This window comes from Sminthopsis crassicaudata, chromosome 2, assembly GCF_048593235.1.
Source record: "Sminthopsis crassicaudata isolate SCR6 chromosome 2, ASM4859323v1, whole genome shotgun sequence".
Lineage (NCBI taxonomy): Eukaryota > Metazoa > Chordata > Mammalia > Dasyuromorphia > Dasyuridae > Sminthopsis > Sminthopsis crassicaudata.
The window spans coordinates 553,368,286-553,395,761 of NC_133618.1; the positions used below are offsets into that span (position 1 = coordinate 553,368,286).

Below are 27,476 nucleotides of genomic sequence, written 5' to 3' on the forward strand. Positions count from 1 at the left end.
CTGAATTCATTCCTTTGGTGGCAGCCCTTGTGCTCTGACCAGCTTCAGTAAAACGCCTTTTGGGTGTCAGGACACAAAGCTAGATGGCAGATGACAATGGTGTGGGTTGGATTTGGTTTCCCTGTCATTTAGCTGCCCCGTACAAATTAGAAATTTGATTATTTGGAAGGGCATGGAAGGGCATAAGGACTGGTAGGTTTTGAAAATGCAGAAGATTTGCCAAGAAGGAATCAGAACAGGAGAAAATCAGTTTCCAAACTCAGCTTCAGTGTTCCAAGAACCAGAAGGGACACAAAGCAAAGCGACCTCTTATCAGTAGGTGCAATCAGATCAAAGAAAACTGGTCAATAACCCTCGCTACTGCCCCATGTTAATACCACAGATTGACATTAGATGGTTAAAAAAAAAAAGCCTGATAAAAAGGTAAATCTCCCCGTAAAGAGTTACAAAATACCAATTAAATCAAGGTAGCCTCTTTAAACATCCCCAGTGAAGATCACAAGCAATGGAAACAGTTGCATCTCCCAACTCGTCCCCGCCCCCTAGCATCCCCGCGCGGTGGTCCCAGAGCGCAGGAACAAAGCTGCTTAAAACATTTACACGTCCGAGCTTTAGATTCGTTGCTTCGGATTCGGGGAGGCATTTGGGGAAGGACACGGTCAGCGGCTATTTTGAAAATCTTGCTTTCATCACTGCCACCGCGTTTCCTCTCCCTGAAGGCAATCTTATTGGGGCTGCAAACAATTTCCTGGCGCCTTTCAATGCCCTCTAGCGGCCGACGCGGAAACGACTCCCTTGGGCGTATGTGGCTATCTCTCTCTCCTGCCTTTCTTGGCTCTCTCCACCCCCTTCTTAGTCTCTTGGGTAGGCAGCAAGGAATCAAACTCAGTTCTTCACATCCTCGGCTCCGAGCTCCCCCCTTCGGCGGCCCCCCGCGCCCGCCCTCGCCCCCGCCTCCGCCCCCCTCCGCACACTCCTCCAACATTAGGACTAAAACCATAACATTTCCATCCGTCCCTTAAAAATGTCTTAAAGGGGAGCCAGAGTAAGACTGCGGGGCTTTCCTTTTTTTTTTTTTTTTTTCCCAAGGTGTAGTTCACCCCCCACCCCCCTCCTTTCACGTTGAGTTCTTTAAGCACGCTGCGAAAAAATGCGGCATGCATTTTTTTTTTTTTTTTGCAACAGCTGCAAGAAACAATGAAGCTTTTCAAGAAACGGGGGTAAATGCGCTTTCCAGTTGCAGTGTTTTTTTTTTTTTAATTTTTGGAAAACCTCTCAGTTTTCCGCCCTGCTTCCCCTCCCCAAGTAAAAAAAGCATTTATATATTATGTATTTGTGTACATTATACACACACGTATATCTTCCATCTCGTGGAGAAATGAAGCTAGGGGCATTGTTTTTAGAAGCAAGTCGGAGGAGAGGGTGTGTGCGTGTATCTGTATTGGGGTGGGGGAAAGGGGGAGGGGACGGAAGAGAAGGGGTGCGTGTGTAGTCAGCTTTTTGCAGACTACAGGCTCACGCTGCGGCTCCGTTCCGAACGTTCCCGGGAATCCCAGACTCCTGCTTTTGGCGCGCGCCTGTCTGGGCTGGGGCCCGCCGAGCGCTGCTGCTGCTAGTGTGTGTGTATATGTGTATATGTGTGTGAGTGTGTGTGCGTGCGTGCCTCCGGGAGCGCGTGCGCGAGCCCCCAGTGTGTGGCAGCAGCAGCAGCGGCAAAGCGAAGCTGAGGCTCTTGTTTACCAGCATTAACTCCGCTGAGCAAAAAAAAAAAAAAAAAAAAAAAAAAAAAAAAAAAAGGAAAAAAAAAAAAGCAAGCAGAGGAGCGCACCAGGAGAACTAGAGAGAGAGGGAGAGCAAAGCTGCAAGCGAAACTGCCCCCTTTGCAATAGCAATTTAGTAAAATCCTTGCCAGACCCTCTTATCCCGCTCGTTTCTCTCCTCCCCCCCCCCCCACCTTTCTCCTTCCACACCCCTTTCCAGAGGAATTACAAACCCTTGCAACACCTCTTCGGCTTTGACCTTCAGCAAACCGGATCCCCCCACGTTCCGGAGAGAGGAAGGTGGGGGGCGGTGTGTGTGTTTGTGTGTGTGTGTGCGCGCAAAAAGGGAATTACAAACGTTTGCTATGGGAAAGCAGCCGCCGCGAGAGGGGATGCAACGCGGAGCCCCAGCCCCGGAGCAGCAGGAGTGCTGAACAGCTTCAGTGTTGCTGCTGGGGCTTTGTGTGTGTCCTGGATTTTTTGGAAGGCGCCTGTAGCAGCAGCAGTGAAAGAGGAGGAGGGAAAGGAGAGGAGGAGGAGGAGGGGGAAGCCTCTTCATTCATTTTTATTCCGCATTTTTACCCATTTTCAGCCTCTTCAGCAACCTGGACTTTGGGGGATATTTAAAACTGCGTCGCATCATTCCGACGTGGATACTTTGCGGCGTTTGGAAGCCTTTCCCTCTATTTTTGGTTGGGCTTGTTTTTCCTTGCAAGGATTGATTTGGATTTTTTTTCCCTTTCTTTGCAGTTTTTTCCCCTACTGCCTTTCTGTGTGTGTTTGAAAATGGAGGTTGAAGATGCAGACTGCCAGCCTCAATGTGCTTCATGTTTGCTACTTCTGTGTCCATTGTATCACTGCAGCCAGCGCTAAGGGGGGTTTGTTACCTTTTCTGTAGCAAACACTACAAATACCTACATATCTAAAGCATCAAAATAGCGTTGTTTGGGGAGTGTGTGTCAGCTTCAACAGCCACAGCATCGACAACACATCGACCCACCACGAGGAAAGAAATCGTTTTTTAAAAAATTACAATTTTCGAAGGATCTATTTTCTCATCTGGAATATTATTTTTCTCCCTTGTTTCTGGAGGGGGTGTGGGGGCGGCAGTGTGAGTTTCGGACTCCCCCCTTCCCCCCCCTTTTTTTTTTTGGAGAGAGGGGAATTTCGTCCTAAATAAAAGGAATGAAGTCTGGCGCCGGAAGAGGGTCCCCGACCTCACTTTGGGGGCTTCTGTTTCTCTTTTCTACACTTTGCCTTTGGCCAACAAATGGAGAAAGTGAGTATCTCTCTCATCTGTGTTTCGACTGTGAAGTATGTCTTTTGCACTGCGGTAACTTTTAGTTTAAGGGGCCGCTGTCCTATTTTTCTGTTCAAGAATTTGCATTTTCAAGCTTATTTAGAATCTAGAGTTCAGGGCTGGTCTTTTTTTCCGCTTAATATGGTGTTGTGGGGGTGTGTGGGGTGCCTGGAGTAGAGGGGAGAAAGGAGTAAGTGTGTGGGGGGAGGCGGTGGCTCCCCCTACCCAAGACCAAGGTTAAGCACTTTCATCCAAGTGAAATAAATAGCTTTACTTTTTGTTTCTTTCCCCAAAACAAAACCCAAACACTCTCTCGACTCAATTTGGTAATTAACATTAGTATCAAGTTTGTCTACTTAGCTTAACTAAAAGTTCCCATTCTTGGAAGGTTCGAACTTGTACCCAGGGGATTGTAAACAACAGTCAAAGACCACTTTTATTTTCCAGGAGTACCTGCTCCCTGGCTAAGACTAAAGCTATACCCCCCACCCCAGTTGCCGGGGGAGCGGGGGTGTTTGTGGTGGTTAGGGTGGGGAAAAAACATTTGAAGCTGACTGTGAGCTTCGTGTTTTCCAAGCCATTTGATTAAAAAGCAATACCCGCTTCCCCGGAACCATACTGAAGCAAGTGTGCCAGCCTGTTTGTTGTGGTTGATTACATTTCATTTGGGACCACTTTGCTAGGGGGCAGTTTCCTTTCTTAGGGGAGCCTTATGTTCTGACAGTACCCCGGAACCGAAGATAGTTACACTTACACACACACACACACACACACACACACACACACACACACACACACACACACACACACACACACACACACACACACACACACACACACACACACACACACACACACACACACACACACACACACCCTCTCTCTCTCTCTCTCTCCCCACTTATTAAGATAAACCCCCTTGCTTGTTTGGTCAGTGCTAGTAGGAATGGGCCACAATCTTCCACTGTGTATTAAGTGGCGGCAGGCGGGATGCCTGGAGGCGGGGGGAGGAGGGAGTGAAAGGGAATGAGGGGGGTGGGTGGCCTGGATGGTCTCGGGGGTGGTGGAGGAATGGGGGGTAGTTGGGGAAGAGTCCTTAAAATGTAACCAAATCTTTAGAATAGTATTAGAAACGATAAGTTAGAACACTTGGACTGTCTGCCCTAGAAATGCGGTGCTGTAGCTCCAGGACACGTTTCAAAACATCCTTTTTTTTTTTTTCCCCTCTCCCTTCAAGGGGGAAGGGAGGAGGAGGGAGTTTGGGAGGTGGGTGGGTTTTCTCCGGATGCTTTGTGAAAACGTGGTCTCCTCTTGTTTAATCTCACAAATAAATTGCTCCCCTTTCCCAGACAATATTTAGATTTCTTACATTAAAAATATTATATAATCCTCTTCTCTTGTCTGTCTCCCTCCCGCCCCCCTTTTTATCCGGCGTTTGCTTTCCCGGAATCTGCCTTTGTTGCCCACTGTTGCAAAAACGCTCTGCTCTTGTTTTCAGCGTCTCTAAGATGGAATTGTTTTTCTGCGTCGTTCCATGCTCCCCTTCCCCCGGCCTCCTCCCCCTCCTCCTTCTCCCCCCTCCCCCCTCCCTCCCCCTCCGCCCTTGTCGGTGCCTGGGTGGATGGGGGGAGAAGAGAATGAGTTTCGCTGCACTTCCTTTGCACATCGTTAATAAGCAAAATATTTCTACAAACGCTATCACTTGTAATCTGATACACTTTGTTTTGGTCATGTCTGGGTGGATGGGGGGAGAAGAGAATGAGTTTCGCTGCACTTTTGAAGAAATTGGGGGCGGGGATACCTTTAAAACAAAAAGCAAAAAGCACCCGAGTGGAATTATAGTAAATTTGTGATGGCGGATGCTTTTTGGTTACGTTGAAAAGTTTCAGCTAAGTAGTAGAAAATAGGGATGAGAGGTCCAGCGGATTTAGTGTGCCATGTTTTGTAATATCTGAGTGTATACAGCTGGTGCCAATTAACTGAAAATTAGAAGCAAGTTTTGGCTATTAAACCTTTTACCTAGATATCTTGGGGAGAGGGTAGAGGAGGTATATTGTAGAATTAAATACGGTGGTAATTAAAACTAAAGACTTAAAAGAGAGTAAACCATCTTAATTTCTTGTGAAAATGAGCATGCCTTAATACCAGGAAATCTTTACAGAATTAAAATATTTACTACACAAATATTGAAGGTCGCATGATCAAAATGGGACTTGCTACAACCTTAATTAAAACAAAACATCTTGCTTTCCAAAGTTTCAGATCACCAGATTAGAGGGAGTTTTTAGTCCTTCTGTTGCCCAGAATTTTAAATTTTATTTTGAATATACAGAAGGTTCTCCACGTTTAAATTTCAAATGTTAACATGGCACATAATGGAGCTGTACAGTTTTTCTAGGTTTTTGATGGCCAGACAGTCCTGGGCATAAAGACTATTAATGTATTTCCTGAAAAGTAAAATATTATTGTTTACTTGTTTGGGTAAAAAATATACTTTTGCAGGAATGCTTATTTAGAAAATGTTTTGTGAATGTTTTGTCCTGGGAGATAATGCTTAAACAAAAAAGTTTCAGTGGCAAGAAAGTATAGGAAAATAACAAGTAATTTCCCCAGAATCCTTTAAAAAAAATGGTTGGTAATCTAAATGTTGATGGATATCCAAAAGTTGCCTCAAATCCTGATTATAGTATATAAAAACTTAATTTAATGCTTTCCTCTCCCTATTGCACTGTGAGATTTAAGTCTTAAAGAACAGATATGAATATACTTTAAATTCTTTGGAAGGAAGGTGTACCTGAATTAAATCCAAGTTATCAATCTTCATGGTAATAGTAAATTTAAAAGTTGTATCAGAGACTAATATTTTAGCTGTTATCTTTATCTCTGGGTTAAAGATTTGGGCATTTGTATTGGGTTGCAAGTATTGTGTTAAGATACTAGGAAAGGAAGGAATGTTTAAGGATTAAGTATGTGACCGAAGTAATGTAAACATTTCTTCATTTAGAAAGATAAAGTTCTCAAAACAGACAAAGCCTAATGGAAGTAATGTTTGAGTTTTTTATACCTTCCCATAATTAGGCCTTGTAGTTAGTTGAGGTTTAAGTATTATTAATAACAGCCAGTGGTGTGTATTTCAATTGGGAGGTGGGGTGATGGTCATTAATATATATTTTTAAAGAGACCTAATGTGATATACATATCTTTCCCTCATTTGCACTAAGCTTCCTACATTTTATCCCACAAAATTCTATTGTTGAAGAAACCTAGGTATAAGAAATTTAGATGTTTAAATGGATTGCTGTTTTAGGTATGCTTGAAGTAGCATAGAATAAAATATGTAAAGAAGAAAATCTCAAACAAGGAATTTTAGGTTTCCAAAGAGGAAATAATAAGCAAACAATATTTTGGATAGGAGTTGAGCATAGGTCATTATTTGAATTTTAAAATCTCATGTTTGAATTCTCAAAAGAACCTTGAGAAATGTGTTAAAGTTGAAAAGAATGTTTCTTGAATCTGTGAGCTACAAAAATCAACAAGGTAAATTTGCTTGACACTTTTAACCAAACTGTCTCATTACTGTGATTTTAGAGTCTGAGAACTTCCATTTAAGAAAAAAACAAAACAAAACAAAAAACAATAACAACAACAAAAACTTAAGGTATTCCAGGGTAAAGGCACCTGCAGAGAATTAAGGATTGATTTTTGTATGCATTATTAGAGTTCACATAGGGGACAAAGACAATTTAGTATTAGGGCTTTTGCCTTTTTGGTAGGAATCTAGCAACTTAATGAAAGTCATATTTGTTACATAAAATGCCTTATTTTGAAATAACATCCATCTTGTAAGGGAAATTTAATTTGGATTAAAAGATAAGATTAATTTTTATTACTTCTTTTTTTTAAAAAAGTTTTGAGACAGTAACATAAGCAATTTCTGCTTAGCTCTTTGAATTGTAACTCCTATAACTGATGGTACAGATTATAACAAAGAATATTAAATAGGAAAAATCTTTTCTTTAGTATTGCCAGTTTACTCTAGTTCTTACTTATTTGATTATTTGAAATTATACCTTTTGTGAAATATACTCAGGAAGCAAAATGGACATCAGAATTAAAGCAGAGATCAGTTCTCAAATAGTCAAATGAGTGGTCTGGAAACTTCAGCTATTAAAATGATAATATGATGCTTTAACAAGCTGTTTTAAGAATTTTCTACTAAATTTAACCTGGACATTTGTTTTGAAAAATACAATGTGATAATTATGTATATAGTATATATTTGCTTTTGATCTTTAACTTTGTTTGATCAGTGATAAAAATGTTTCCTGGTCTTCCTACTGTTGCAAGATCAATATAGTAAGTGAAAATCAACTGTATCATTTTCACTTGTTGCAGTATAATTTGCAATTGTCAAGACAGGTGCTCAAGGGACAACAATTTTTCTTTTATCCTGCTTCATTGGTTTTGTAAGAATATAATGTGTGGCAAAGTACTTTATGAGCTCCTGAATGTAATGAAGCTACTTGAATAAAAATATCATGTATTTTCTAAAATAGTAGGTTTTAAATTAGAACAGGATACATTTATGTATTTCTCACCAGCCACTTATAAACAGTACATTTTAAATATTTTAAAGTATTTCTTTTTAATATCTTCTTGTCTAAAGGCAAAGAAAAACCTCCAATGTACTGGTGCATATACTTATATCCTTTATACTATATTAATATTTTCCCTCATTTTGGAGCTTTACTGTTTATCATGGCATAAATGAAAACATTTACTGATCTGGGTCAGAGACACTTATTTTGTTACTTGTTTTTGACAATTGTGATGAAAAATGAAACAATTGTAGTGGTATGTTTTATCTTCCTCTAGAACCTTAGAAGTCACAGATGCATGCATGAATATTTCATAGTGTGTCAGAACTATGAGAAAGATGGGGTAATTTTCAGATGTTTTCTGGACTTATATGTTTCTTGGTTTTCTGGAATTATTCAGGAGATCCTTTTAGCAAATTATATGGATGGGTATAGCACTTTTAAAACAAGTCATCATTTAAAATAATTTGAAGGATGAAAATGACATGGAAGGCCAAGTTAGAATAATGAAATCTCCAATGTGAAGTTTTAAAATGTATAGGCAGCTCATCTTTAGGTGTTGATCATTTCCTTGTTTTGTTTTCAAAACATTTAAAAAAAACACAACCACCACCAAATCATAGTTCAGAGAAGAGGCATGTGCACTGTTGAGCCAGCTTGCTTTGATACTGTTTTTCTTAGCCAAATCATGACAGGTGCTTTCTGAGTTCAAAAGATGAACTCATTTCAATTGTACTAAATATATAATATAGACTCACAATCACACATAATTTCAATAAGTAGTTTCTTGAATTCTGTATCTGAAACATTCTGAAGGAAAATTCCAAAACAAACTTTGAAGACAAGAAAATGAATAATGCCTTGTGGATTTCTCTGAACCTTTTTCCAAACTGGGCATATAACATGCAAATATTATGGGTGCAAGAGGAACCATAATAAGATAAATTACAAAGTGAAATTACATTGTAATTACAAATGAGGAATTACAATTATTTGCGGAAATGTAAGCCAACTAAAAACTCTGAAATTGCCACTTTGGCAATTAAACCTTGTGGCATTTAGACATGACTTGTTTTGGTGATACTTTTGATAAGTAACATTTGAGAAGATTAAACCTTAATAAGTATAGAATCCCTCAATGTTTTCCTTATTGTTGCATCTTTTAAGGAAAGCATATATTTTACATAAAATGTTAGGTAAATTAAGGGCATAGAGTATTATAGCAATAAAAGAATATTGTTGAAAAATTCTGTTTCATGGAGTTGATTTATCTTAATTAAAAATAACACCTTTTGGCTCAAAGAAATATGTTTATTCTTTTCTTGCTAGGGTTACATTAAGGAGTCAATTTTGAGGGTGGTCTTTTTAATTATCAGAGGAAGCTTAAATTGAGCAATTTCATACTTTCTAGTGACAAGTTTGAATTTCTTTGGGGGGAAATTTTCTCTTTAGTCTCCTTCCCGAATAAGCCAGTTCTCTATTTTGTTTTTGAAAATATTTTATAATGTTGTAAGAATCTTTTAGAGAACTGAATCAAGAACTGTAGCAAACAATTATGTTTTTTAAAAACAAGAAAGGCAAATTATATAGCAAATTTTATCTTTTTCTCTGGCCTGACTCACCAAGACTTTTGAATATTTATCAATTGGCATTCTTATTTGCTAAGATTTGTGAAAAATACTTCTTATTTACATTGTAAGATGAAAACATACTATTGAAATAACTTGTGTAGTTTGTATATATATCATAGTTACTGTTCTTTGTGGTTCAAAAATGTGAATAGTGAGGGAAGAAAATTTTAAAATCTTTCTTTTGTTTTCCTTTGCAACTGTTAATGCTAGTGATAGCCCTTTCGTTTCTTAAGACACTTGTTTCTGCACAAGTCCAATTGAACACAGTGATTTCATCTCTCATGTGATGGCAGTGAAGCACATACTTTTTTATTGGAATATTGCTGTGCCTGGCCATAAAATATATTATCATGTGCAAACCTGTTATTGATGTCATTACATACTATAAAGACAGTTCTGTTTACTTGAAATATAGTATACTTTGTTATATTGTAATCTCCAATTTTTTTTTCTTCTTGCCTTTATGGGATTCAAAATTTTTTGAAAAAATTACTACTCCAAAATCTTTTTTTTTTAAGATACAAAAAGTTGAAGACTTCTTTGAGGATAACATTTGAAAAATAAAAGTCAAGGACTATATTTTCTTGAACAGTAGTCAAAGTTTGTGCTTTGTTCTTTCCAATCTGCTACCCCCAAAACAATACAAATTAAGGAATAAATTAATTGCTTAACTCAAAGTATGTCTATCAAAGGTCAAGTCTAGTAGTTCTCAAAATGAAAGTTTTCTTACTCCAATGTTGCTGTTCTTTTTTTTTTTTTTTGCAACCTGAATTTAATACTTCAAGGATTTGTATTTTCTCTTTCAGTATTGTAGTCTATGGTCCAACTTATGAAAATTTTCTTCTTGAGTTTTGTTACTGTAGGCTTCAGGTAAAAAGCTTGATTGTCAATGGATTCCATCCTTAAAATTTTTCCATTTCGTTTTGGCAGATGATTTGCTTTGTAGATATAAATTTGGAGAATCGAAGGTCATTGTCAATGTACCATAATAATATTGTTAATTGTAATAACAGCTGACATTTACGTAATACTTTAAAATTTACAAAACAATTCATATATATTGTACTATTTGGTCTTTATCCACTAGTCTTGGAGCTAGCAAGTGTGTGTTGGGGGTAGAGGGAGAAGTTAGATTAGAAAACAGGTCTCTCCTGCCTCCAAGTTCATTTCACTTTTCCCACTACACTATATTGAGACCTTGACTTAGGACTTGAATAGAAGTTGAACATTTAAAATGTATTAGGCATTCTTTTTGTGATGATGGTTTAACAGCTATGTTAACTTTCTAACTATAGCCATACAACTTGGCTTTTAAATTATTTAAGACTTAATCCACTTTTTTCATTCAAGTCCTGCCTAGATGCTCAGTCACATCATGGGGGTGACCCTGGGCTTTTAAAGTCTCACATCTGTGGGTTGTTATCACTAGAAGATGCTAACTAACAAACTGGAAAGGCCTTTTCATACCAATATTGAAAAGGCCTGGCTCCCTACTCTAATTTTGCCTTTTGAGAAGTCTAACAAAATGCAGAGAAAATCACTGGAGAGTTGTCTTTCAAGTGATGAATATTTTCAGATACTGCAGTCCTCGAAGACCTTCTACTCAGGTAGCAATGCCATATTCATATATGCTGGAATCATCCACATCAATGAAATTGTGGATCCTTGAAGTATTGAAGTTCAGATATACAAATGCATTATTTACCTTTAAACTCAATTTTATAATAAACATTTAAACATTTTACTGGGATGTTTCAAAAGTTTCACTTTATTTAGAGTGACCTAAGTATTTTATCTGTGAATTATTGGAAGAATATCAAGTAAGCAGGGGAAACTCCTGATTTTAGCCACATGCTTTTCAATAAAGAGTTTCAAGTTATAGAAGATATACTACTGAGTAACAGATGAGTTCACATAGGAAGTTTTGCTAATGGCTTAATAATCCAGAGTGGTGTAAGAGCAAGATATAAGAGAGAAATAGAAAGCTTGCAATTGAAATTCAGAGAAGAGAAATTACAGTTTTCAGGACCCTATCACCATAATTTAACTGGTTATACCAGCCTTGCAAATGTTTTTCAAAACCGTGAGATTCAGAGCTCTTTTGGAATTGCAAAATTTTCACTGGCTGAGGCTACATTTAACATGACTATTCATCTTTTGCTCCTTCTCCCCTAGACTATTCCTTATGATGCTAGGATACATAGAAAACTAATATAATTGGGACGTATCCCTTTTAGTACAGATTCTCATAAAATCCCAAGAGAGCAAACTTAAAATAAATGTTATAGGTTTACCACTTGATTTCTGGAAGTCCCACTACTCAGTCCATAGAAAAGACAAAGAAATATATTTGGAGTAACTAAGTTCACACTCATTACTATTTATGTCATGGACAAATTTCATTTCCTCTCTTGGGCCTCAGTTTCCCCATCTGTAAAATGGGGATATTTTAACTCCTTTTTCCTAAGGGATTTTTCTGTTATACTCATATATTACAATTTATTCATCTGATTGATGGGCACACATAATTTTTTTGCTATTACAAAAATACTACTATGAAGATTTGTGCATATATGAGAATTTTAAATTTTGTTTTTTATCTTAATGGAATTACTATGTAATCCATTGATAGTAACAAAGGATTGGTATGTTTTTTTTCCTTTGTATAATTCTGGAACAGTTGGACCAATTCACATTTTTCTTTTTCCCACACTTAATTAGTGTGCTGTCTTTTTTCTTTTTCCTTTCCTTTTCTTCCCTCCTTCCTCTCTCTCTTCTTCTTTATTTTTTTCATGGCCACTCCAACAGATTTCTCTACCTCTTCATCTTTACTAATCTGATAGGTGCTAAATTTTAAAAAAAGATAAACTACAGTTTATCTAAAGGAGGGTGGCTATGACTTTCAAGAGTTATGCTATTTAATGATGATTTCAAAGAATTGGGGGGGATTAAGTCAGGAGAAGATACAATTTGACAAGGGTTGGAGGTGATACATAATATATTGGTCATTCTAGGGTTGTCATAGAGAAGAGGAATTAAAAATGCTGTGCTTGCCTTTGGATGGCAGAGCTAAGGCCCATGGATGAAAATGGGGTGGGGGTCAGCAGTTTTTATATTAAAAAGGGAAAATTCCCTAATGATGTTTGTTTTAAAATGGAATGAGACTTTAGAGCTTCGAAGAAAACTTGAAGCCATCATTAGTCCAACCCTTTCATTTCACACATAACAAAACTGAGCACCATAAGATCACAAGTGCAGTAAATTGTAGAGCTGAGAATCAAACCAAGAAACAAATTTTAAAGCTAGTGTTTCCATCTCTACCTTCTCACCTTTGGCCCCACTATAGTAGTGACTTGTCACGGGAGGTCTTTGGGAAGATGGATGACCATTTGTTGGAGTAAGTTATAGATGAAATTTACATCATGATTAGGATTTGAACTGTTATCCCATAAATCTCCCAACAATTCTATTCTATAATTTTTCAAATTTTATAAATGAAAAAAATTTCTTTAATTGGAATATCATTTTTCCTGAGAAACCCTGTTATTGAATTTGTAATGTGTTTGCCACGAAGTCCTATCATTTCTTCATTTGAAAGCTTTTGAATTTGTCACATTTCCTCTGATGTTATTGTCCTCATCAGTGCCTCATTACCTCATGTTTGGGTTACTGCATCAGCTTCCTAGATGATCTTTCTGATTTCATCTGCTCTTGTTTCTAATCCTTCCTGCACACTACTGACAGGCTCATCTTCAGACAGGATTATTTTCATCATGACTCTTCCTTCTCCCAGAACCTACATGATTCCTGATTCAAACAAGTTCAGATGCTTCTACCTGGCCTCATTTACCTTTTCATTAATTTCCCCCAATCACCAGTATATATCTAGGGTTTGCTGTCACTAGTCCCCATTTGCCTCATATATAAATTGGTATGGTATTGACAGTACTCTTACATGATTAAAAATAAGGAACCAGGGGGCCAGGTAATATCTTAAAGTTAATGTCTGTTCTATATGAATATTTGTGTTTGTTTATTTCCTTTCTTTTTAATTAAGGTTGGCATAATTGTTTCCCAGATACAGCCTTGCTACCTTTGTTTTAAGGTCTTTTCCCTGATAAAAAATGACCTTTTTTTTCTTGTTTCCAAATTCTAAAATCTTAAGTAAGTTGTCTTACCTTTTTCAGGAATCTTCTTCCCTTCTTGGAACTTTTGTTATAAAAGTTTAGTAAGTTACCTCATTTTGTTTTCTAAATTGAAGAGTTTCATTTTTCCAACTTGTAGTATCACTGTATAGAATAAATATTAAAAAATTAGGTTTTAGCTTTGGTTATCCTATTAATTAGCTGTGAGACCTTGGACAAATCACCTAATCTCTCTAAAGATTTGCTCTGAAAAACTTTTCCCATCTTAAGATGAAAAATGATACTGTATTTGAGATGATCTTTTATGTCCCTTTTTGAGCTCTGTTCCATATCCCTGCCTCATCCCTGCTTAACTTATGAGGATGTACCAAATATAAATAAGAGAACATATGGGAAATTTTATAGGGTAAGTGCCTTAATTAATTTCCCCCCATTTCCTATTGCATGCTAAAGAGAACTATAGCTGTAGGGCTCGCATATTTGATAATTATGTTGTAGAATATATCATGTGATCTTCTTGTGTAGATGTTTGACCTCTTTGTGGTTATATCCAGCACTTTCTCATCTATATGCTTTGTTCACATTAGAAAATGCCATTCCTGCCCCCTGGTCTTTGCCTTTTGAAATTCTACCAGTCCTACAAATTTTTCAAATGCTACTTGTTTCATGATCCCTTCAGATCAACTTCCATTGAATTTACATAATGCTTTGTACCTCTTTTGTTTTTAGTATACTCAATCCTGAATTATCCTTATATGCTTATGTAAAATCTCAGTGAATAAATAGTAGTTAATTATTAGATAATGCATTAAGGTTTGTAAAGTGCTTTTAATACAGATATTTGATCCTGACATAACTATTCTTGAAGGTGGGTGCTGTTATTCTCCCTATGAGAAAACTAAGGCAAACAGAAGCTAAGTAATTTAGCCAGTGACCCACAAGTAGTGATTGCCTGAAGTTAGATTTGAATTTAGGTTTTCATGATTCTTGTCCAGCACTCATCTAACTATATTAGCAAATATTTATTTTCTCTTACTCTTACTTCCTCCTTACCTTGGAAAACAAAACAGAACTCTCATAATAAATGTGTGTAGTCTATCAAAACAAATTTCCACATTATCTATGCTCAGAAAGCTATCTTATTTTACATATTAAGAATATTACCTCTCTCTCAAGAGATGGATAGCATTTCTCATGACCAGTACTCTGGATTCATTGTTGATCAATCAATGAGTGTATTAAGAGATCTGAAATCTTTAAAAACTTTTCCTTTTAACATTGTTTTTGTATAAATTTTTGTATAAAATTATAAGTTCTGCCTCTGCATCAGTTGATAGTAGTCTTTCAAGCCTTCTCTGAAATTCCTGCCATTCTTTATGCCACAACAGTATATTCATGTATATCTCATATATTCATGTATATCTCATAATGTATTCATGTATTCTCAGTATATTCATGTATATCTCATAATTTGTTCTACCATTCTCTAATTGATAATTTCCCCTTCTAAGTTTCTTTGCCACCACAAAAAGAATTTCTCTAAATATTTTTGTACACAGAAATATATTTCCTCTTGCTTTGAATTCTTTTGATATAAGCTTAAGGTAAGAAATGAGTTTTTTGTATGCTATATATTCTTCCTATATGTTAAACTCTATGTGGCAAAGAACCTTGGCTTTATTATCTTTGTTTCTCTTCTATCACCTAGTGTAGTGCTTTGTCTCCCACCCCGTAGCCCCCACACCTGGAATTGTAGAGCATAAAGAATTCTCTAGTGTGGAAGATCCTTCCTCTGGCACATATTAACAACTCTGTTACTTATCCTATGAGAGTTATCTGAGGAACTGAGAGTGTTATGTAGTTAGTATGTCATATGCAGCACTTAAACCATGGTCCTACTAACCTCAAAGTCATCAGTCCATTATGTTATGACTTGACTTTGTTCATATTAGGTACTTAATGATGGTAGTTGAAAAATGTGAATGAAGTAAATTGTATTGCTGAAATGAATGCATTATTTTTCTTTCTTTTTTCTTTTTCTATTAAACCGCAGGTAGTCCTTGTGTTTTGCGGCATCTTTTATTTACTTTTTTACCCGAAAGTACCTAAAAATACCTAGATTTTTCCTTCTCAGGCTTTAATCCACTTATTCACCAGTTTTCATCAATGACTAGAATATATATATTTAGAATTTCACCTTAACAATGTGCCACCTAGTGGTAAAAATAAAAGAGTAAGCTGTTTAAGAGCTCAAGCTCTTATGAGTCTTCTTTGGAGGGAGGAGTTGGGAAAGAAAAGTGCAAAATTCCTTTTCCCTTTTCACTTCATCATTGATTTTTCAGGAACAGATTGCCCCCAAGTTATTGCAAAAAGTCAGATGCTGAATGTATGAAAACATAAACATTCTAAATTGATTTAGAAAAATAACTTTTTATTGCAATTTTTTTTTTTTGGTGACCTTCACTTTTCACCATGAACTTTCCTCTTAACACCCCATCCCAGAGAACTATCCCTCATGTTAAAAAAATTTTTTAAAGGAAGAAAAAATATTCAACAAAGTTAACCAATATGTTGAAAATTTTTTTTGACATTATATGCTACATTCTGTAGCCCCCAACCTTTGCAAAATAGATGAAGAATAGGTTCTTCTTAAATTTAATTTCCTTTTTGTGTGACATTCCAAGTTAAAACTGTTTATTGCCCCTACCTCAGGATGGAAAGTAGGAGCAAATTTAGTTGGTATAATTCATCTGAGCAGGGATGGGCTGAATCTGATTTAATCCTGCAGTAGTTTGTTTCCTTTTCTACCATGAGCTGTATGGATAGTGCATAAACTGAGAAACAGAAGCAACACCTGGGGACATCATCTATATGCCACAAGGACAGCAGAAGCAAAAGGAAGAAATTTGTGATGACCACCTACCCCTTACAGCTTTTAGCTTCTTTCTCTATCTCTCCCTATGTTCTCCAAATAACACACTCTCTGCTCACCCACTCTAGCTTTCAGTTTTTGCCTCTTATAAATTACTTCTGCACTAGGAGCCTTATTGCTCCTGAGCATCTTTAAATGCCCTGACAAAATTGTAAATGCAATTAAAGTCTCCTCTTATTTGCTATACCTGCATGATTGAGAACTCTACAAGAAACTTGCCTTCTACATAGTAAACAATAGTAGTTGTCTGCCCCTCTCTCTGTCCCAGACTCAGGCTTGAAATCTGACAAGACATCTCCTCCAAGATTTTATCTCCTCTCTCTTTTTTTTTCTTCTAGAGGGAGAGATATCCCTGCTCTCTGTAGAAGAGAGAGGGGGAAACTGCCTAATACTTTAAAATGTTTCCTACTTTTTGAAGAACTTGTGGTCTGCAGAGTCTAAGGTCTTCTATTGGACTGGTGGATTTCTGTAGGACAGACCAATAGGGTGAATATGTATTCATATCTCTTGCTGTAGAACTGAAAGCAACTCCAGTTATCTCTCTTCACCTTTCTTTTTCCTCCTTAAATTTCTCCACAAGTGATAGGGCCCTGGATTTCAAGAGTCCTGCCTATTTGGGTTTCTTTTTCACTCTTATATGCGTGTCTTTAGAATTCTCTATCTCAGGCCTCTGTTGAGGAGAGATGCCTATTAATTCCTTCCTTCCTTCTGTTTTAACTTTGGTACCATTATTGCTTTTCTCTCAGATAACTTTGGAATCGAGATTCCCATTATTGTGGTACAATCCCTAGACCCAGTTCTTTTTTGTTATTAGATTTTATTTTACTTTTAGATCTGAATTCTCTGTTCAGTCTCCCTTCCCCTTCGCATTAATTGATAAAATAAGGAAAATAATACATCTGTAACAAATATATGTAATCAAGAAAAATAAGTTTAGACCTACTTCTGAATCACTGTTCAAGAAGCCCACTGAGATAGATGAATTGCTGCTTATTATGCTTATTATTAGGCCAGGTTCATTAGGCACATCCTCCTCCTTACTCCCAACAAAAAAATTGAGGCTAGTTGTGTCCGGGACTTCTGTGCCCTGAGGCCTATTAGCCCTAGAGCTTCTTCTCAGCTCTTCTGCTGTCCCATAGGATTGCCTTTCCTATCCTATCACAGATCAATGATGGTGGTCAGATGATCTTGGGCTCTGCACTTGTGATGTCAACTGGAAGTATCCCCCAACATAATGAAGTCAAAGGATCAGTTGTTTCATGAACTCTGTGTTTGTGGGCAAGTTATTTCTCTTTTCTGAGCTTTAATATCCTTTCTTGTAAAATGAGAGGGTTGAACTGAAGTGACTTCTACTGCCCCCTTTGGCTCCTAAATCCATAATCCTGTGAATGGCAGTTGGCTTTCAGTTTGACTAGATTTTGTGCTGTAGCCAGCTTCTTCCCCAAGGCCCATTGGATCTTTGTTCATCTTGTCTTCTGAGGCTTTCAGTCATTAAGTTCAACTAGTATTTGTCACTAGTAGGTTTTTTTGGAGTGGGGGTGCTCACTCAAGGGCTCCTGAAATTCCTAGCTTGAATCTTTCTTTAAAAAAATCTTCACCAGAGTGGCCTTTTCTCAGTTCAGAAAGGATTTTTACCTCTTGAAATACATCATCTCTCAGTTCAATTCAGTTCAATATCTCATCTCTCAGTTCAATACTTACTGTCTGTTAGTCATTGTGCATATCCCAGCTTCTTAAACTGTGGTTCATAATCCTATATAGGATCTCATTGCTGAATTGGGGGCGGGGGGGTCACAAAATTATGATTTATCATCAGTAAATATTTGATTTCTATGTACCCAAGGTGATGTAAAAATTTCTCTGACGAAAAGGGGTTAAAAGTGAAAAAAGTTTAAGAACTTGTGGTGCACGGAAACACACAAATCAAAACAGTCTCTTTCCCTGAATAATATTTGTTCTGATGCAGTTATAATACTCCTGGGTCTGTGTGAGTACCTAAGCATAGTCTAGAATTCTTTCTTTTTTTCCCTGACAATTGACTTTCTTTCCTTATCCATTCTATGATCTTGTAAGTGGTACTACAACAACAACCTCTGTGAGTAGTAGTAGTAGTAGTAGTAATAGTAGTAGTAGTACCACCACCACCTTCAAGTCTAGGACTGTCCCTCTGAAATTTCCAGTTAAAAAAAAAGCCACTTATGTCCAATCAATTGAAAATGTATTAAGTGCTTATATAATGGGCACTGTGCTGGGAGCTAGAGATCCATATAATGAATAAAATAATCCCTAATCGCTAATCAATCAATAATAGGCAGTTCTAAGTCTAGCTAAAGTGACACTACTGAAGAAAGGCTAATGTGCTCTTCTTCTTTTCCTTGGAATGGGTAGAGATGTCATTCCTGGATCTTGAGGAATAAAAATTGACCTCACTATTTTCCTAGGCCCTGGGCTGTTCCTACCACAACTATGTGAGGTGACAGGGAAATGGAAAAGCCAACTTTGTAATTTACTGGTCTGACTGTAATTTTAACCTGGTTTCATGTGATTGTAGATTTAGTTCTGGAAGGGACCTTAAGATCATCTAGTACAATTCCTTTATTTTTGCAGAAAAGTTAACAGAAATGGTAAAACTCAAATAAATAATAGAGACAGGATTTGAACTTGGACCTTCAGACTCCAAAACTAATTGCTGTCCCATTCTCACTATGCAACTGCCCGATGCCTGCTTTGTTGCTTACAGTAGTATCCTATTTTGAGAACAGGAGAAAGAAGATGTGTTTAGCTAGTACAAAAGGCAGTGCTGGATCAGTTTTATCATTATTTTTCTCCGTTTATGTGTTGTATGAGAATATTAGAATAGTCTAAGCTAAGATCTCTGCTTAGCATTGATGCCCACAGCAGCCCCCTTCAGTGTTCCATAGATTCTGCGTCCACTGTATCACTCTCATTAGCAGCTTTTTTATGACTCCACATTTCTACATATCCTGGAACCATCACCTGTTTTTATCATTAGGCTTTCTTCCCAGCACAGTGGAACCAAGGCCCTTCTGAATCTCTGCCACCTCCTGACAAAATCCTTAGGATGTGATTCTGCCTCAGAATCGCTATACCTTTTTATGTATCTCAGGCCTGGCAACAATGAGTTATATAACATGAAAAAATGTAAAGCTACTTCTAAAGTTAGTATCAGTCAACTTATTGTACTCCTTCATCTGAGCTGATTTATCTAGCATGCTCCTAAACTACACAAGTTTAGCTAAACTTTTAATACATATTTTTACTAGACTTTAGGACATTATGAGTCCCTTTAAGATAAGATTGGAGATAAAACTAGTGATTCTGTTTTGGAAAATATAACAAGACTTATTTTCCATTTACATGTTATAATTGCTAGTATTTTAGAGTTGTTTTTATGAGTGCTCCCTGAGGTTAGATTGACCAAGGGTTTTTGGAATCCTAAATAAATCTACTCTAAACACATAATGATAACACTTTATGGCTGGTATTGGGGCATTCATGGTAGCCTAATTGGCATAATGGTGCTTCCTTAGACTGTTTTCATAAATAATTCTGTTTCTTGAGATATTTGACTTATATCAAATTCTTATAGAAATGAACTGTGCTTTAGTTGGCTTCAAGGATAAATATTGGCCTGTAATGGAATAATAGTTCATATTTATTAGCATCTTAAGGTTTACAAAGTTCAGTTATCTATAACAACCCTGTGGTAGGCAATTCAAATATTGTCTCCTTTTTATAGGTGAAGAAAAATGAGGCTGAGGCATATAACTAATAATAACAATAGTTAACATTTATGTATCAGTTATTATGTGCCAAGCACTGTGCTACATACTGGAGTGTTTTGCCATTTTTTTCTCCAGTTCATTTTACACATGAAGAAACTAAGGCAAACAGGCTTAAGTGGCTTACCCCGGGTCACACAGTGATTTGAACTCATGAAGAGGAATCTTCCTGACTCCATGCCCAGTGGACTAATCTTAGGAAATAGGTGCTACCATTATTCCCTTTTTACAGATGAGAAAACTGAGGTAAACAGAGGTAAAGTGAAAATGTTGAGAATTTGCAGCCCCTAGGACTGGTGGTTTATTTCCTTCGCCATTCCCAGAGCCAAGATGTGAATGTATTTCTCTGGAATTTAAATTCTTTACTCATTTAACTATAACATAGTTCTTCTCAGAATATTTGTTGAGTCAGGAACCTGATAACTTTTTGTGGTTGGTATTAGCTGTGCTTTTCTTCTGAAGTCTGGGTGTATATGGAAGGAAAGAGAGCAAAGGACTTATTGAAAACTTTTGGATGGAGAGGCACTTGCCATTCTGCTGGTGGTTCATCACCTGTGCTCTAAGCCAGAGCATGTGAGAGGCTTACAGCTTTATGAATCAATCGGGAAGTGTTTATTAATGTTTACTATGTACAAGGCACTGCTGGGGATCAAAGTACAAAAATGAAACACTTTACTTATGAATTCTGTTCTCATAGAGCAGAATACTAGAACCTAGTATGATTTATATAGAACAAAAACATTTAATAAATATGTATCTACATGTACACACAAAGTAGTTAATTACAAGAGACAATGGGAGGACAGCCACTGGACTTTAGGGAGGAAGGGATTAGAATACTTGGCTCCTTGGCTCTTTCCATTGATCTTCTCGAGAATTTCTCTGTTGTATGGATGCAGATAATTCAAGTGGACAAAATGATATTGTACCTGAAGGAACTTGTAATTTATTTACCCTGGAACTTTTTGTTTGTTTCAAAAATCGTGGTGCAGATTTTTTTTCTTATTATTATTTTGGGATGTTTTCTTCATTTGGTTATCTGACATGACTATTTTGGTAGTTTGGTAAGTTGGAATAAATGTTGACTTAGGAAGCAAGGAGGCTTGGGTTATAATCTAGTTCTATGATGTGATCTCGGGCAAGCCATTTTAGCCTCTTTGGATCCCAGAGATTCTAAGATTGAGAGCAGAGTTTTGAGGAATTTTTTTTCCTTTTTCACAAAATCTCATCCATTCCCTTCTCAACGCTCATTAACATGACCATCCTAATTTAGGTCCTTAAAGACCTTAGTCTTTGGCACTTAAAAGGCAATCAATAAATGCTTATTGAATTTTTAAAATTAATTTTATAATTATAATATTTTTTGACAATACATATGCATGGGTAATTTTTTACAATATTATCCCTTGCACTCTCTTCTGTTCTGAATTTTCCCCTCCTCTCTCCACCCCCCTCCCCTAGATGGCAGGCATTCCCATACATGTTAAATATGTTAAAGTATATCCTAGATACAATATATGTGTGCAGAACCGAATTTTTTTGTTGCACAGGAAGAATTGGATTCAGAAGGTAAAAATAACCTGGGAAGAAAAACAAAAATGCAAACAGTTTACACTCATTTCCCAGTGTTTTTTCTCTGAGTGTAGTGGATTCTGTCCATCATTGATCAAATGGATCTGAATTAGATCTTCTCTTTGTTGAAGATATCCACTTCCATTAGAATACATCCTGATAGAGTATTGTTGTTGAAGTGTATAATGATCTCCTGGTTCTGCTCATTTCAGTCAGCATCAGTTCATGCAAGTCTCTCCAAGCCTCTCTGTATTCATCCTGCTAGTCATTTCTTACAGAACAATAATATTCCGTAACATTCATATACCATAATTTACCCAACCATTCTCCAATTGATGGGCATCCATTCAGTTTCCAGTTTCTAGCCACTACAAAAAGGGCTGCCACAAACATTTTGGCACATACAGGTCCCTTTCCCTTCTTTAGTATCTCTTTGGGATATAAGCCCAATAGTAAATGCTTATTGAATTAATTGAATTAATGTGTTTTCTGGGGGTACCACATCTAATACTTTGGGTTTTTTTTTACATTTTTCATTGTTTTCTATGAAACATCAGCAAAATTCTATTGTCATCACATACTTAGATTGTATCATACATGTTGTGAACATGTTGTACATCTTTTCCTTCTTTAAAATATATATATATATGTATATATATATATATATATATATATATATATAAAGTTTTTATTAAGGGCTTCTTATGTGCCAAGCTTTGTGGCACGTCCTTGGGATACAAAGACAAAAAAAAAACCATGAAACAAATTTCCACCATTAAGGAGATTCTATTATGTTGGGAGGGAATGTGTATATAGAAAAGCTTTAAAAGCTAAACAGAAGAAATGCTATTTTATCCTGAAAGCAATAGGAAGATCCATGGGGGAAGGAAAATTTAAGGAAAATTTATTTTATTTTTATTAATTTATTGCTACTTTGGTAGCAATAGGAGTGATGAAGAGAGGAAAGACCCATTAGGAGGTCATTACAATAGTTCACATGAGAGGTGATGAGGGTCTGAACTAGGCTGTAGGCTGTGTAAGGAGGGCAACTTTAGCAAGATGGCAACTGATGTGGGATGAGAATGAGTAAGGAGACAACATGTGAGACTTGATATAAAAAGCTGGTGACTTCAGCAGAAATTGATAGAGGAGTGAATTTGGGGAAAAAAGATTAGAGGAACCTGTTGGATGTGGTGAGTTTGAGATAATTCTAGGATATGAAGTTTGAATTGTTCAATAGACAGTTGAGTATGCAAGATTAGAGAAGCTCAAGAGAGAGACTGAAACTGGATATATAGATCTGAATCATCTGCATTGAGATGATAATTAAACTTTAGGATGCTTCTGAAGTCTGAGACTTGAGATTTTAAAAACTTGACTTTTTATATGATAGGCGCCTAATAAATATTTATTTAAAATGGACTGATATTGTCAGAGTATTAAGGGGATTCCTAAGGATGACAGTATTATCTGTTAGCCCTGTTAGTTCATTGAGCCTGCTTCTTGAAAGATGTCAAGAATGAGAAGAAAGAAGTAATAAAGATTGGGATACTTTAGGTGTACTTTGTAATAGCAGAGTCCTTGAAATCTTTGGATAATTTAGCTTTGGAATCCTTTGCTATTCGATGTGCATGTTTTTAGTAGGAATTTGTGCTATTTATGGCCCAAGTCTCTAAAAGTATACAATGATCTTGAGAGTGTCAACAGTCCAATAGCAAAACTTAATTAAGGCAAAAGTAATATAAATTAAAAGTGGGAATTTTATCTCAGGCATTCATATTATTCTCAGGCATCATAAACAGATAGATTAAACTCCTTATATGAATTCTAAAGAACTTATCTACTCCCTGAAACACATCAGAAAAGGGGAAACAGTTCAGAATTCAGTCTTGGTTTACAAGTATAACGTTCCATACTTTCTACCTCTCAGTGTTTTTCAGGTATCCCTCAGGACTGGCTGGAGATTGGAAAAACTTTTAGCCTAGGTTCTGGAGTTATTAGGCTACTGCCAGAAATCTTGGGAGATGTCATGGAAATAGCTAGCTATGTAGCCCTTGTTCTATAATCTCCACTCTGATTGTAGTTTACTTTTTAAACCTCCAATCTTAAGGACTGCCTACCGATCAAAATTCTCACCCAGTGATACCTTAATACTAAATATCTATAAATATATCCCACATAAACAAAAATTTTGTGGGTGCATCTTCAATAATTTTAGCAGCATAAAGATATTGAGAACTAAAGTTTGAAAACCACTGGCTGTAAAAGGATATTCACTTATTCTAGCATGTAAAGCTATTTGTCTAGATCAGCAGTTCTTAAAGTGTGGTCCTCATATCCCTTGGGGTTCTCAAGATCCTTTCAAGGTCTGTGAGGTCAAAACTGTTTTCATAATAATGCTAAAACATTATTTACTCATTAAAATACTCCTCCCTTTTCCAACTATATATCTGTTTGAGACCGGATTTTCTTCATATTATTTCAACCAAAACAACATATTGCAACAGATTGAATGCAGAAGTAGATCTGAGAATCCAGCTGTCTTCTATTAAGCCAGACATAAAGAAATTTGTGAAAAGATGTAAGACAATTCTACTCTTTTCAATGATTTTTTTGTAAAGCATTATTTTTCATTAAAATGTTTTTTGTTAATAAAATAGATTTATTATTGTAAATTAATTAATGAATAAAAACATCAGCTTTAATTTCTAATATTAATATTAATAGCTATAACCTAAACATAAAAACTTTTGGGGGTCCTCAGTACTTTTAAAAGTATAAAGGAGTCCTAACACCAAAAAGTTTGAGAATCTTTAGGATAGTCTGAAAAGGATTTGGAAGGTAACAACTTCTAAGAAAAAAATCTTTACAAGCTAGAGTACTCCTAAGGGGACTTGTATGATTACAATATTTTTGGCAGAGAATTTAAATATGAAGATTTGAACTTGTATTTTATTTACATGCATGTAGTATATACATACACACATATATCTTTATCTTGTTTATATTTATTTTATTTAAACATTGGATCATTTTATATGATACTTATTTGGTGCATTTTATGGATGAAGAAAAGGGATCTCTGATTCTGGGTTTTAGTGGGCTTGGGAAGAGGGAAGGGAGAGACATGGAAGGGGGAGGGAGAAGAAGGATGGAGAAGGAGAGAGGGAGCAAAAGAAAAGGAATATAAAGAGAGAAAGATACAGAGACAGACATTGATTTTAGAAGTGATATTACATCTAAAGCCAATGCTGCTTGTAACCTTAGACAATTTCCATGTAAACACATGCATAAACATCTTTTTTTCAAAAGGAAAGCCAATTTTGTATGTGAATACTTTTATTAATGAATATAAATTTTATTGAATTATTTGTTTTTTAGTTGACCAGGGCACATTGGCATTCTTACTGAGAAACAATTGAAGATGCCTGAATCTGGGTTGTCTCAAGCTCCTTATTCTCTTAAGCTCCTTACTCTCCGTCTGTTCTATATAGTTAATTGTTTTGTTTGCTTGTTTATTTTTGTCTTATTTAAGATTGAATAGGATATTTTTCATTTTTCATGAATTTTCCCACAACAATAATTGTGTGTTTACTTGCTTCCCTTAATTTAGGGGGTTCGCATACACACACACAAAAAAAAATGAAAATGAACTGTCTTTACTTCTAATGGATTTTCAATTTATTAACTCCATTTCATTTTTGGTGTTTTCATCAAATGTCTGCCCTCGATAAACTCCTGGAAGTTTGAAATAGGAAATAGTTTACAAGAATGCATTGCCATTCTTTTGTGCCATTTTAGTTGCATATTTCCATATGTTTATGTAAGAAGACAGATGATCTTTAAGGTAGTCAGTTTTCTCAGACAATGGAAGGCTTCATTATAAATAAGTAATTGGGAGGAATAATTGAAATTGTGGAAGTGAGGAAGACCCAAAGGTACTTTTCAAAAAAAAGTGTTCTAGCAGTATCTGCTTTTTGCATAGGGAAGGTGTTGATTTGAAAGTGCTTCAAGACATATTCTGTTTTTTAGGAGTTGTAGTCTGGTTTAATTGTAGATGTAATTAAATGCTAAGTTGTATGCTGCAGATCAAAACTGCCCAAAACTTCCATTCACAAAAGTTTGAGAAAACAGAACAATATATATGGATTAGAATTGCCTCGTAGGAGAGATGAAAGTTGTTCTGGGTCTTGAAAAATAGGTACCATTTGGATAGGAAGGGGAAGTGAATTCCAATAGCATGACGATAGAAGTTTGGGTTGAACATTTGTATGGGGGACAAAAAACTGAATGGATGAAGGGTGTGAAGAAAAGTCCTTGGGGGAGTCTGAGAGGCCCCAAGTCTTTTTCCTAAAAAAAATTTCTTCTCCCTCTTCCCCTTTGTTAACCCTAAACTATGACCTTTAAGGAAAGCTGCTTTTTCTGAATCCCTGGACTCGGGTGTTGATAAACTTTTCATTCTGATCTTGTGTAGGACTTTATTAAGGGCTTTTGAGCAATAAATTGAAGTAAAACAATGTAAAATGAGATGGTTGTACTAGTTAATACAAAATCTATGAGAGTCATCATGTTTTAACAGAAGAAAAGGATTGATTTTTAGTTAAAGAGCCTACATTTAAATCATGGCTCTGCTATTTACTTGTTTACCTTTCTTAGGTCTCAGTTTTTTCATCTTTAAAATGAGAAGGTTGGACCAGCTTATGTGATTGAAGTAGCTTCCATCTAGAATGCCTTTGATCCAGTCTCTAGTTGTCTAGTTGAGTAAGCATAGTGATAACTGATGTTATTTGGCTAAAATTCATTCTCTTTAACTTCTCTCTGGTTTCTTCTTTCCCTATTGGGGATTGGTTTGGGAAGTAGGACAGAATGAATGCTTAGGGGAATGATAGACACTCTTACACTTAGTACATTTCTTTATACACAGACATTCTGGTTTAAAATCTCTGTCTTTGGGAAAGTAAATAGGGGAGAAAAGGAGCGGGGAGAGGAGGAAAATACATTTTTCTTCAATGGAAGCATATTGAAGAGTTGTGGGAAATGAAACCAGACATTTGATTTCTCCCTGCCTCAACTAAATCTCCAAGACTATGAGTTACAGATGAATCTATGGCAAATGTTTCTGTACTGGAAGTTTCCATACTGGTAAAATCACAGTTCTGGACCAAAATATATGATGCCCAATCAAAAAGAGTTATGAAAGCGTTTTGGAAGAGTTTGGTCTTAATCTAACAAGGAGCTATTGAAGATTTTTTGAGTAGCGACTTTCCATGATGCAAGTATAATTTTAAAAAATTAATCTATCCATATGTATAACCCATATTGGATTGCTTACCATTTCAGGAAGGGGAGGAGAGTAGGGAAGGGATGAAAGGAAGAATAAAATTTTGAACTCAAAACTTAAAAAAAAAAAGACACTGATGTTACAAAATATTTTAACATGTAATTGAGGAAAAATAAAATATTATTTTTTAAAAACATTACTTTAGCAGAAACATAAACTGGATTAGAGCTATGTGAGATTGGCATTATTATGTGAGATTGCCAAATGAAGACTATCACTGAGTCAGATGAGAAAGGAGTGATGAGTAGGAGGTAAACTTCTGGAGGATGGAGACTTGACATTTTGTCTTGGTGTACCTGGTGCTTAGAACAGTGTTTTGCATGTAATAACTGCTCAATAAATATTTGTTCTTTTTTTTTTTCTAATTGAATTTGAGTGAGTGTAGTGGGAATGA

The 27,476-nt window shown here is 36.3% G+C and overlaps 1 protein-coding gene across 1 annotated transcript in view; it reads left to right on the plus strand.

Annotated features, from left to right (window-relative positions):
• The first annotated feature begins 1,715 nt into the window (after nt 1–1,715).
• Nucleotides 1,716–27,476, plus strand: part of IGF1R (insulin like growth factor 1 receptor) — a 375,287-nt gene continuing 349,526 nt past the window's right edge. Inside the window, exons 1-2 of the mRNA XM_074295044.1 lie at nt 1,716–2,060; nt 2,511–3,039. Coding sequence (XP_074151145.1) covers nt 2,946–3,039 — 94 coding nt within the window. The 5' untranslated portion in view covers nt 1,716–2,060; nt 2,511–2,945. The remainder of the gene's footprint in view (nt 2,061–2,510; nt 3,040–27,476) is intronic.